This window comes from Carassius gibelio, chromosome B15 (assembly GCF_023724105.1).
Source record: "Carassius gibelio isolate Cgi1373 ecotype wild population from Czech Republic chromosome B15, carGib1.2-hapl.c, whole genome shotgun sequence".
Taxonomy (NCBI): domain Eukaryota; kingdom Metazoa; phylum Chordata; class Actinopteri; order Cypriniformes; family Cyprinidae; genus Carassius; species Carassius gibelio.
Genome location: NC_068410.1, coordinates 12,278,913 through 12,292,111, shown reverse-complemented (window position 1 = coordinate 12,292,111; position 13,199 = coordinate 12,278,913). Strand labels below are relative to the sequence as shown.

Here is a 13,199-nt window from a genome sequence, read left to right as displayed (position 1 = left end):
ACATTTGCTTTAATGAGTTTTACTACTGGAGTGTTTATTTTAATTTCATGTGTCCTGTTTTGGTTTGTTGCAGTCAGATTCATTCATTTTTGAAACTTTCTTGTCTAAAAAATATTTTTAAAATGGTATTTATATAAAAAAAAGAAGAAAGAAAAGAAAAACATATTTCTTTCACTGAAAGAAAAACCCCTCTAATAATCTGTCTTATTTACAACTTTTTTTTTATAGTATATGTGAAAACTGTCAGCAAAATATTTTCATTATGTTTTATTAGTAAAATGCCTGCTGTTTGGTTATAAAGCTTCCTTTAAAAGTAACAAAGGTTTCCTCTTTTGTATGTCTTGACATTTCAGAGTGATTGGGATTTTTAAATTGTATTTTTATTCTTTGAAGTCAATGATGTTGATATATTGATAAAAATGAATAGTGACTGACACAGTGGTTTAATAAACCCCTTTAATCATATTATAGAGTAAACAGTGGATTATTTATTGCAAAATTATTGTTGCACAATTTTCTGTGGGCGTCACAGATTTGAATTACTGTGTACATTTTAAGACTTTCCAAATTGTTTGTGAAACAGGACACGGATGTCTGTTATTGGCCATTTGCCAAACATGCAAATACAGTGTGTTAACATTACTGCAGTTTTCCCATTGAATTTGGTTCTAATCACTTCTTTCCCAGTCATATTCCTCTCCTTTAAAAACAAGGCAATTTATATAGCTTTTTTACAACCTCTACCAATAACGGTCAGCTTAAGGGAAGACAGGTTATTCCATACTTACAAAAAAGCCAAATAAAGTAAAATCTTGGTAAGCACGCTGCTCATGAAAATGGGGACAACAAAATAACATCAGGAAAAAAAACAGATATTGCATGTACTTGTATCTACGGATTATTGTTTAAAATTTCACCACAATGTTCAAAAATGTATGTTGTACATATGATTATGTAGAAGTCATCTTGTGAGGCAGTATTGCTTATTTCTTTAACATCACAATTATAAATAACTTAAGAACAATTAAGCATTTAATTAGCATCAATATGTTTCCAAGATGAATCATTAAATTGAAAAACAGAAATCTATGAATGAACTAGTTGATGTGATTATATGGTGTATCACAGTCTAACACAACCTACTTGCATTCTAAATCCTCCTTATCTCTGCACTGATACAATACAAAAACTGGTTATAGGCCTTTTAAATAGTGTCAGGCATATATGCATACATTTACAAAATAAGGTTTCCGACCCTGAGTGAAGCAAATATCACTTTGTTAGGGCTGTGTCAAATTAGACACAATTTTAAAATGAAAGGAAAACATCTTATGCATTCAGTAACAAGGGCTGCTTTACATATTTAGATTTTTAACAACCTTATATTCAATATTCAAAGCAAAATTATCACTTGATCTAATAAAGCAAAGAGAAATACCACATATAGAATTATATCTTTAGAAAAGCTCAGTTTCAAACAGATGGTACTAAATCTTTTACAGTCACATTATTTTGCAAAACGAGGTTTGTTGTCACAGGCTTGTGACACAATGGTCATCTATAGTATAGTGTACTTTTAGGCCCCATTATTAAAAGAATAGTTCACCCAAAAAATGAAGATTTAAGAGAAATCTAACATGCATCACTTGCTCACCAATGGATCCTGTGCAGTGAATGGGTGCCGTCACAATGAGAGTCCGAACAGCTGATAAAAACTTTTCAATAATCCACAAGTAACCCACATGAATCCAGTACATCATGTCTGAGAGAAATAAATCCATCCGCATGCTTTAACTTCAAATTATTTATATCCTCTATCCATGATATTGCTTTCTCCAGTGTCTAGTATTGTCTGAATCCGAAGAGAAATATGCACAGCTCTACCTCTGTTTACAAGCACAAACACAAACATTTCTAAAAAATTTGTTTGTGGATTTTGTTGTGAGAGGACAATGGGGTGGACTTTTTCCACTGGATGAAGCAATATTATGGTTATTATATACTCATATTTTGGACAAAAGTGATGGTTTAAAGTTAATGATGGGTTTGTTTCTGACAACGACAAGGCTTTCACATGACATGAATTGATGGACTGGAGTCGTGTGGAATACTTGTGGATTATTTTGATGCTCTTATTCTGACGGCACCCATTCACTGCATTGGTGAGAAAGACATGTAATGCTGAAGTTCTCCAAATCTGTTCTGATGAAGAACCAAATTCATTTATATCTTGAAAGGCCTTAGGGTGGGAACAATATCAGCAATTTTTTATTTTTGAGAGAACTCTTCCTTTAAACTTATTATTGTCTCTTAGTTGTCAAGAAATGTAATGTTGCCTGTCACTCTCATCCAATCCATTTCCATAGATTGACCCTCTCTAAGTTGTACATCTAAGAGCAGGAGTTATGCTTTAGTTCATACCACACCACATCTAATCTTGCATATTATGAATTTACAAGCTTTTGCTCTACAAACACTTGATATGTTTGTAATATGTTTCACATTGCTATTAATCAAGAAATCTCCTGGTATATGCACATATACCTGCCCACACAGAATTATAAAACAAACAGCATTGAGTTTCTAATGACACGAATATAAACATGTTATTTGCAACATCAGACTAAAACATTACAGCATGAGCAGCATAAGCTCATCAGTCCTTTGGGCATCACTGGCTCATTTAATGATGGCAGAACAATGGTGTGTTGACCCTTGAGCCCACTCTCTTCTAATCAACAAGTCCACATATAAACACACCATATACCAGATAAAGCACTTAAGCAAATGATTCAGGCTGTATAGATCTCATTCACACAGGATTTATCTGTCTGACTGAATATAATCCCCATCACATCTGGAGGGTTGAGAGAGTGCACTTGTGGTGACACCAGACAGACAACCTGATCATTCAGAAATATCTGAGATTAGCTATTCCACAACAAGGGCATACAGATAAAAAAAACAACTGCTGAACAAAGACTCAGCAGTAACAAGTTCACAAGGACACTGAGTTCAGCCTATTTTGCACATCCTGCGTCTGCAGCAAGTAAACAGCAGGGTCACACTTTCACACTGACAGCGCTTCAGCTCTAAATAAAGTGATTTCTGGGTTACTACATTGCATTTTCCTTTTAATAAAGGCTAAAATGTTTAAAATGGTTATTGGAGGTGTGCAATTAGGTAATATTACTTTAAATGAAGAGGTGACTGCATTTGCATTCTAAATGGTAATTTGCATGAATACCAAACCACCTTTGAAATCTAGATGTTCTGATTCAGATTTACTGTACATACACAATGATAGGCATCTTTTATCCATCAATGCCAATAAAGCTAATAAATATAGCACAAGATGCAAAACAGCACTTTATTATTACATGATAGTAAAAAAACTAAATAAAAGCTGTTATTTAATAAATTTAAAACATCAGGATCATTCCAAATGCAATCTAACCTTTCTTGTATTTCCTTTCTTCACTATCCAGTCAGTCACATAAGGTGAGATTAAGTCAATGTAAATGTTTACAGCTCTCTCTTTAGGAAGAAAAATTTGAGATTTTTGTATAAGCTGGTCAAAATATTTTGATAGATAATGTGATATTGATTGAAACTGATTAATAAAATAGCTCCGTTGTTATTGCGAGAGCAGAATAAAGAGAAAAGGCAAAGAATAGCGTATCAATAGCACAATGTTTTTGTATTTTACGTGCTATTTATACACAGAAACTGACTTGGGCGTGCATATGAAACGCACGTGTTTGACATGCATATAATACACAGTTTTCTTTCCTTTTGCCATTTTTCTTCTAGTAAAAATGACAGGTTTTTCTCTGGTATCTATTGCAGGATTTCACCAGTCATTTAGTCCACTTAAATTCAACCCCTCCAAGACTGACACAAAACTACACACTGCAGATGCAGGATGTATAAAACAGGCCTTATGGAGCACTTCATGTTTGTGTATTGAGGTCCTCAGGGTAATTTCTGATTATAAAAATGCCTTACAGCAACATAAACACGAGTCGATTTTGGTTCAACAAGAACGTAAGCAAAAATCTCTCCTTGGTCTAATAACCACCGCATGTGCAAACTGTAAAAAAAAGCAAACCGTATTGCAAATATAAAAGTTTCTTGTCACTGTCATAATGCAAAGGTTTTCCCAAGGGGCTCAAAGTGCAATTCAGGTTTAGATATCATAAAAACAAGCAGGTCGAACTGTAAAAGAAACACTCATTCGGCGTTGTTCTCTGTGGTGGATGCAGTGGTCGCAGTGGCTTTAGCTACTGTTGTTGCCAGTCTGCTTACTGAAGCTCCCTGATCGAGCTCCTCTGACTCCTCCCCCTCTGCTTCCGGGAGGGCGTGTCTGTGTGGTGGGCGGAGCCGGGATCTGTGTCTGTAGGGGTAGAGGAAGAGGGCAGGGTCAGGCATGGCCATCGGCTCTTCAGGGCCTGTCACCCTCTCGCGGGGTACACACTCCCTGGCGCGTTCGGTACGGAGATTTGAGGAGGGCCGGCTCGAGCTCCGTCGTTTGGGTTTGATGGTGGTCGGGCTGCTGGCACTGGCCTGAGGTACAGGGTGGACGGGAGGCTTGTCTGCACCGGGCTGGGGTGGCCTCCTGCGCTGCTGCTGGAGTTTCTGCTTGGCTGAATGCAGCTGGAAGGACAGGTACGCAGCCGTCTCCGTCTGCTTCTGCAGCTCGGTGTTGAGCGCAGTGGTTCTGTGGCTGCGGTGTTTTAATTCCTCCAGGAAATGGCGCTCCTTTTCTTTCAGACTAGCACGGAGAGCACCCACCAGGACCGACTTCTGACTCAGCTCCCATCGCAGATCACTCTGGATCTGTTGTTGCTCCTGCAGATGCTCCTCCACTTCCCCACAACGAGCTTCCAGCTGCTCCTCTTCCTCTTTCACCTCTGGAATACATAGAGAAAAGACACATTTACTGTAATAAAACTTGATTTAATGTGATTAGTGATTTTTTACAGGAATAAAACATTCCAGGATTCTGTAATGCATATAAAGTAAATATATATATATATAAATTTTAAATGGAAAACATTTGTAAAATTATAAATGTCTTTATTGTAATTTTCTAAAACTCTTTTACATTTTTTACCTTGTTTGGTGGGTTCAAGCCCTGTAATTCACATCTAGAGTTTAGCCAGTGTTTTTCATGCAGTTTGAACATAAACTAGAGAAAGTGAAGACCCAGAAGCTAAACACCACACTCTCTACTGTACAAATGAGTGTATGATCTCATGTGTGATCAACCATGTGACATGAAAACAGGCATGACTAATATGTACAAGCCTCTCCATATAAAATCTGATTTAGCCGTAAAAGCACATTTCTAACTAATCTGCGATCTAAAAGGTAATTGGATGTGTGAGAGGAAAGTAGACAAAAGGCTCTTCTGTGCCACAGGATTACAGACTCACTGAGCAAATCCAAATCAGCTAATCTCAACTCTGATCTGGCTACTGGCAGAGTGTGCCATCTGTTCAGGGTTATCAGACACATCAGATGTCTAGGACAAGACCTCTCTACCGTGCCCACGAAGCATAGAGCAAATGTAAAGTAAATCGGTGACACACAGCAAAACTTCTCTTTGGAAAAAACATGTCTGCTAAATTAATAACTGTAAAGATATAGTGCACTATTAACAAATCTTAAATCACTCTCATATTACTGTCAATTATGAGTAAGAAAATGTGCTATAGAATTAGATGGAAGAGTAGCTGCCACATAACATGTAATTTAACTACAATCAAACAAAAGATGTATTTTTCAGTTGAAAGCGTCTTTACACTCACATTACTGTAATGTCTTTCAGATAAATGACAGGCTAAGTAGACCGAAAATGATGTACAGGAATCTGTGTCAGATGTTCTACACCTGATCCACACGAACCTGATGACCTCGTGCTGTGAGCTCAACATCTTTCCCTCATTTCTGTCTCTCTCGCTTTTTACATTTTATTGCAACTCTGCCAGAACACAGTTCTGTCTATCAGCTAGTCCAGAATGTCCTGAATTCACAGCCTGCCTATCAGTCCCACCCCATGGGTCCAGACTGAGATGAGCTCATAATGTGGCTATAAAAAATGCTGTGCTATCCGATCCCTAAATCTGATCTCTACACTGTTTCTTGTTGAGTTCACTCTTTGCTGTCTCTGATTCTTTTAATAGAATGTGTAATGAAACTGATATGTCGACAATAATCAGTTGACAAAGGTATTTGTGCAGATAAGAAGTGATAGACATCAAGAAATTATGAGTATTGTTCATTTAATACTCGCATTGTGCAAGCAATATGCTTGTAAATTATGAAATCATTTCATTCATCAAACAGTGTTTGCTCCTTTGGGGTTCTTTGAAGACTAAACTAACACATCCAAAACATGCTGATGTTTGATCTCAGATGAATAATCATTCACAGCAAAGAAGGAATACATTGTTAGCAGGCTTCACTAGTCATGGTGCAGCATCAGTTAACACACCCTGTTTCCATTTTTGACATGCTGCACAGTTATTTCAGCAGCTGATTTTTCCTGTTCATGGGAAATAAAAGTATTTTATTTCAGCCTTAAATCTTTCATTCTTTTTTCATGCCTGTGCATCTGCGTTCTGAACATAACTGTGAGTATGTTTAATTCTTAATGACTGCAGGTTACACTGTTATGTCAGCAGCTGGCGACATGATTTAATAATTGACTTATTTAATCAACACAACAATTATTCAGAAACACAAGTATGTGTTGCTATTGCTAAGTGACTTAAACGTTTATTATACATTTTCATTTTCTTTCCAGGTTTCAGTTTTTTTTTTTTGTCATATGATCCTTACTATTATCAATGTTGAAAACAGTTTTGTTGCAGAATATTGGAATACATTTATATATATACAGTTGAGATCAAAAGTTTACATGCCCCTTTTCAGAATCTGCAAAATGTTAATTATTTTACCAAAATAAGGAGGATCATACTAAATGCATCTTATTGTTTATTACTGACCTGAATAAGATATTTCACATTAAAGATGTTTATATTCAGTCCACAGTTGAATTAACAAAAGTGAACCTGTTCAAAAGTTTACATCACCTTGATTCTTATTTCAGTTTTCTAACCCAATGATCCACGGCTTTGTTTTTTGTTTAATGATAGCTGTTCATGAGTCCCTTGTTTGTCCTGAACAGTTAAACTGCCTGCTGTTTTTCAGAAAAATCCTTCAGGTCCCACAAATTCTTTGGCTTTCCATCATTTTTATGTATTTGAACCCTTTCCAACAATGACTGCATGGTTTTGAGAGCCATCTTTTCACACTGATGACAACCGAGGGGCTCATATGCAACTATTACAGAAGGTTTAAATGCTCACTGATGCTCCAGAAGAAAAACTATGCATTAAGGGTCGGGGGATGAAAACTTTAGAACAGAATATCTTTTTTTTTTTTTTTTAGTACAGGCTACAGAAGATCTCTCTCTCTCTCTCTCTCTCTCTCTCTCTCTCTATATATATATATATATATATATATATGATGTTTTGATGAAAAGTTACAAACAAAAATTCTTACAGATGCCAATCTTGGTAATGTATATCATGCTCATATTGTGATAACTGATGATTAGTATATTATTAATCATTCACACAAATAGATTTTAAAACTCCCCACCACTGATTATAATTTAAAAATAAATTTTTTCTCTCTCTTCTATTCTCAGTTTTCTTGTGCTATTCCTCTCTGTCTCCTTGTCCAACTTTGTCTCAGCAAAAAATAAAATAAAAAAAACAAGCTGTAATTGGACACCCCCACTGGGACTGTGCAGCAAGAGCAGAGGAAAACGCAGGCAAGATCAATTTGTAGAAGGATGAGTCTGCATCAGGGTGGAGGAGGGAGGGATGACCTGCAGTATGGAGAGGAGATGTCTACTGCTTAACAGCGAGTGGCCTCTTAACGTGCGATTGGTTTGCCTTTTAGATAAATTATCAACAAAGACATGTAAAAAAAAAAAAAAAAAAAAAACATTTGCCTCAAATGTACTGTGTACACCTGTGCTAAAAATACAAATACATGAAACAACATTTTTTGGAAACAAATAGAGCTCACCTGCTTCACTTCTGCCTGGGGGCTTCATGTTGAGTTCCTGTGTAAGTTCTGTAATCAATAGACAGACACTGTTATTTCTAACTTTTTTATTTTTATAAAACATCTTGAAAACAATACATTCAAGAATTATTATAGATCATGCCATAAGTCCTAATTTAAAAAAAAGTCCAGTGAGCAGCAGTTGTGTGGATGAAAATGCCTTGTTGATGTTATAGGTCAGAGGAGAATGGGCAGACTGGTAAGAGACGATAGAAAGGCAACAGTAACTCAAATAACCACTCGTTACAACCAAGGTATGCAGAATACTATCTCTGAATGCACAACACATCAAACACTGAAGCAGATGAGCTACAGCAGCAGAAGACCACACCAGGAGCCGCTCCTGTCAGCTAAGAACAGGAAATGGAGGATACACTTTGCACAGGATAGAAGGGACAATAGAAGACTGGACAATAGAAGACTGGACAATAGAAGACTGGGAAAACATTGCCTGGTTTGACGAGTCTCAATTTCTGTTACAGCATTCAGATGGGAAGGTCAGAATTTGGCATAAAGAACATGGAAGCATGGATCCATGCTGCGTTGTCTCAATGGTTCAGGCTGGTGGTGGTGGTGTTATGGTGTGAGGTATATTTTCTTGGTACACTTTGGGCCCCTTAGTATCAACTAAGCATTGTATAAATGCCAGAACCGACCTAAGTATTATTGCTGACCATGTCCATCCCTTTATGACTACAGTGTACCCATCCTCTGATGGCTTCTTGCAGCAGGATAATGCACCATGTCACAAAGCTCAAATCATCTAAGACTGGTTTCTTGAACATGACGATGAGTTCACTTTACTAAAATGGCCTCCACAGTCACCAATAGATCCAATAGAGCTGCTTTGGGATGTGCTGGAACGGGAGATTCCGACAAATCTGCAGCAACTGCATGATGCTATCATGTCAATATGGACCAAGATCTCTGAGGAGTGTTTCCAACACCTTGCTGAATCTATGTCACATAGAATTAAGGTAGTTCTGAAGGCAAAAGGAGGTCCAATCCGGTATAAGCAAGGTGTACCTAATAAAGTGGTCAGTGAGTGTATATACAGTCATGGCCAGAAATATTGGTACCCTTGGTAAATATGATCAAAGGAGGCTGTGAAAATTAATCTGTGTTGTTAATCCTTTTGTTCTTTTATTAAAAAAAGAAATCTCAAAAATCTAACCTTCCATTGGATAAGAATTTAAAATGGGGGGGGAAATATCACTATGATTTTTTTTTCTTAAATACACGTTGGACACAATTAATGGCACCCTTTTTGAAACCTCCATTTGCCAGTTTAACAGGTCTAAATTTTCTCCTATAATGCCTGATGAGGTTAGAGAACACCTGACAAGAGATCAGAGACCATTCCATCATCCAGAATCACTCCAGACCCTTCAGATTCCCAGCTCCATGTTGGTACTGCTTCTCTTCAGTTCACCCCGCTCATTTTTGTGTTGTTTTGTAAAATAGCCCCACAACATATAAGCCCACAACATTAAAAATACAGCAGTATATTTCATTGTACACATGGGGTAATTTTTATCTCTGTGTTCACCAAACCCATCTTGAGTGTTTGCTGCTAAAAAGCCATTTTTTTTGTTTCATCTGACCATAGAAGCCAGTCCCATTTGAAGTTCCAGTCGTGTCTGATAACTGAATAAGCTGGAATTTGTTTTTGGATGAGCTAGGAGAATTTTTCACGAAACCCTCCCAAACAACATGTAATGTTGTAGGTTCTGTTTGACAATTTTTTAAAAGGTTTTCTGACCCTGAGACTCAAATATTTTCTGCAATTCTCCAGCTGTGATCCTTGGAGAGTCTTTAGCCACTCAAACTCTCCTCCTCACCATGCATTAGAATGATATGGACACATGTCCTCTTCCAGGCAGTTTCAGAACATTTTCTGTTGATATGACATTCTTAATTATTTCCCTGATGGTGGAAATGGGAATTTTCACTGCTCTAGCTCTTTTCTTAAAGCCACTTCACTAATTTGTGAAGCTCGATTATTAAACAGGAAGCCATGACTGGATAATTTCATGTTTATAATCACGCTGAAGTGCTCAAAATTGTGAATATGACTGGGAATATACTTCAGAGATATTTTACTCATAATAATTTATAGGGGTGCAAATAATTGTGTCCAATGTGTATTTAAGCAAAACATTTATTTCATACTGATATTTCCTCCTATTTTTAAATGTATTTAATTCTTGCAGGAATATTTTTAATAAAATATCAAAAGGATTAACTACGCAGATTAATTTTCAAAGCCTCCTTTGGTCATATTTACCAAGGCTGCTGATATTTTTGGCCATGACTGTATATATCCCATTTGTATACGGTGTATACAAAAACTGATTTCCTGTGTTGCAGATACAGAGAAGGCATGATTTGTTGCTCTAGAGGACAAAAAAGCAAAAAGATGAATATGCATTGTGCTGGTTTTTCTGCCCTAGCTGGTTCAGCACATTTCCAGCAATGTTCAGGTAGAAAGGCTGTGTCCTATATTACTGAGGGAAAACACATACCCTGCACTGACAGGAAGCTATTGACCCGTGGTTCTCTCTGTGCAGCCTGAGCCATCAAAGTGAGCAATGTAACCCTGCTCTTCTCTGCATCTAGGGCACGGCAACTCAATTAGATTGTGTGTCAACATTATTTTTGGAATGACATTGAATTAGTTATGACTTATGATAAATGAAATGGTGCTCAATTCAATTATGCATGTTGTTTCATGTGTGTACAACAACTCAGAATCAAATGCAGGTTGGTGTACTATGGGAATGGTCATGATACACACCTGTACAGCGTTTCTGGAGGGACAGGATCTCCAGATGTAGTCCATGCAGCAGAGACAGCTGCTCCTGTCTAAGGAACACAATGCTCCTCTCCACACTCTCCACCTGCTGCTCCAGCGAGACCACCTGTGATCCCTTTAACAAACCAAACAGGGATATTTACAGTAGCCTATATAACGGTAAGTCCTCTAATGTAAATTTCCAGCATTCCGAGAGTTTCACATTTCCCTATTATATCAGAGCATCTATTTTTTTTCTCGCTCTATGATTGCTCACATCAGTGAGGAAATGTAAAATCTGGAGTCCATTATTAATTAATTTGGTAAAATAGTTTGTGGTGTAGTGCAACACATTCAAATGAGAATGTTGAACCTATAGCAGTGGTTCCCAATCCTGGTCCTGAAGTAACACCAACATGACACACTTTTGATGTCTCGCTTATAGGACACACATATTTGTGGTCTTGGTGTCTTTACAAATCAACTGATGAGTTGAATCAGGTGTGTTTGATTAGGGAGACATCCACAGTGTGCAGTGTTGGGGGTTGAACAAGATAAGGATTGGGAAACACTGTCCTGTAGTACTCACTGGGCATCCATACCAGTTTGATTCCGGTCCCCTGAATTTTAGCAGCAGTTCTGCTGAAATATACACTAGGGTCAGCAAATGAATGGGGGCTTGGGATATTATGCCAAAAAAAAAAAAAAAAAGAAAGAAAAGAAAAAGTGACAAAAATGACCCTGAAATGCAAAATATTTATATTTTTATTTTTTTATCTAATATTATATCCTAAAATATGTATAACTGACTAGGCCTTAGTCAGTTATACAATAGGTCACATAAATTGTGAGTTGATGGTAATTTCATATTACAGGTAACAGAATTAATCATTTGCGAATTTATTTACTTTAAATGTAAGTACATCAAAGTATTTTTTTCTCTTCTACCTGATCGGACCCCTTGAAATTAATTGTTGGTGAATAACAATAACATTTTTGACTTCAATAAAACTAGTTATTTGCTTGTTAAACACATTTTAGATTTTAAAACATTTTACAAAATGTATAATGTTTACAAAACAATTTATATATTTGTAAATTATTTTTATTGATAATTTGAAAATTTTGTTTTTTATTTGATATTAAGGGACAACAAACGAAACTTCTGAATGTTATAATGCTTATTATAAACACACACAGATGTTATTATGCTCGCAGACACATTAATACTACATCCCACTGTAAAATATATTAGTGTAAATAAGCTCTTGATTAGTCACTCTTTCTTTCTCATATTACATGGCCATAAAAGCCTTAGATAACACTCCGCATAAAAGGCTATTATCCAACACTCACCGTATTTTCCATCAGCGCGGCTTATATCCAACAGATGAGGCGTTATAATGAAGAGAATGAACGTGCTCCTTCACTTCCACATCCCTGCCCTTCAAAAATCCGACCCATGAACATGTAGGATGACGACATCTTTAAAAAAGATCGATACACATCTCAAAGAGAGACTTAAAGACGGATCTGCCACAGAATTTACAAAGGCAAAGGTTTCGCGAGATGGACGAAATTCCAATCCTTCGTTATCTTGGCCAACATACAATCAGTCGCTGGATCCCACAACGTCACGCTCGATTGAAGTGATCCGACGTTTGGCTGGCACCAGCGCGCTCGTGAGTCCTGCGTCTGCTGAACGGCAGCATCCTCATCCTCGCGATGACAGACAGACAGCAGGAAGCGGCTCCTTCAACACCAACTGATGGAGGAAAAAGAGCTCTCCACTCAACATCTCACCTCACAGGCGCTTCTCCAGCGGTTCTTCGCAGTCGTACATCGAGCTAAGGCGCAAAAATTTAGGCTTTTAAGCTACAAATATCTAAATACAAAACCTCTGGAAAAAAGTGCAGCTTCCAGTCCTCGAATCTGATTGGCTGAGCGGCGTTCCAATAATATTTCATTAGCATATCGACTGTTCTCTGTTTGTGTAACAGGAAGAGTATGCTATGTATTTGAATTATAAACATTTTTAGTTTGCAGTTATATAGACAAGTTTATGCATCTTTAGAGCCCAGTACGGATAAGCAATACGGAGTGGAGTTTATTTGGAGCAAGGAGTGTTTGGTGAATTCCCGGAATTGCTCCCTATAAGCCCTCATCTTACCATTTACATTATCTTTCTTTCTTTCTTTCATTCATTCATTATTTATTTATTCTTCTGTCAAGTCCAGTACATTCGAAAATGCCCCCCCCC

The 13,199-nt window shown here is 37.1% G+C and overlaps 1 protein-coding gene across 3 annotated transcripts; it reads right to left on the bottom strand.

Annotated features, from left to right (window-relative positions):
• Positions 1 to 442: 442 nt before the first annotated feature.
• Positions 443 to 12,881, bottom strand: ccdc92ba (coiled-coil domain containing 92Ba). Of its 3 annotated transcripts, none has more exons than XM_052576937.1 (5): positions 12,296 to 12,881; positions 10,943 to 11,075; positions 10,671 to 10,760; positions 8,107 to 8,154; positions 443 to 4,913 (listed from the first exon to the last, which is right to left on the bottom strand). In XM_052576937.1, exons 1-5 carry the CDS (start codon positions 12,305 to 12,307, stop codon positions 4,234 to 4,236), a joined length of 963 nt encoding a protein of 320 aa, XP_052432897.1. In that variant the 5' UTR covers positions 12,308 to 12,881; the 3' UTR covers positions 443 to 4,233. The 3 variants fall into 3 exon arrangements, with proteins under 3 accessions (XP_052432897.1, XP_052432899.1, XP_052432898.1); XM_052576939.1 differs by lacking the exon at positions 12,296 to 12,881 and adding an exon at positions 11,313 to 11,398; XM_052576938.1 differs by lacking the exon at positions 10,671 to 10,760 and having other exon boundaries at positions 12,296 to 12,875.
• Between the last annotated feature and the right edge of the window lie 318 nt (positions 12,882 to 13,199).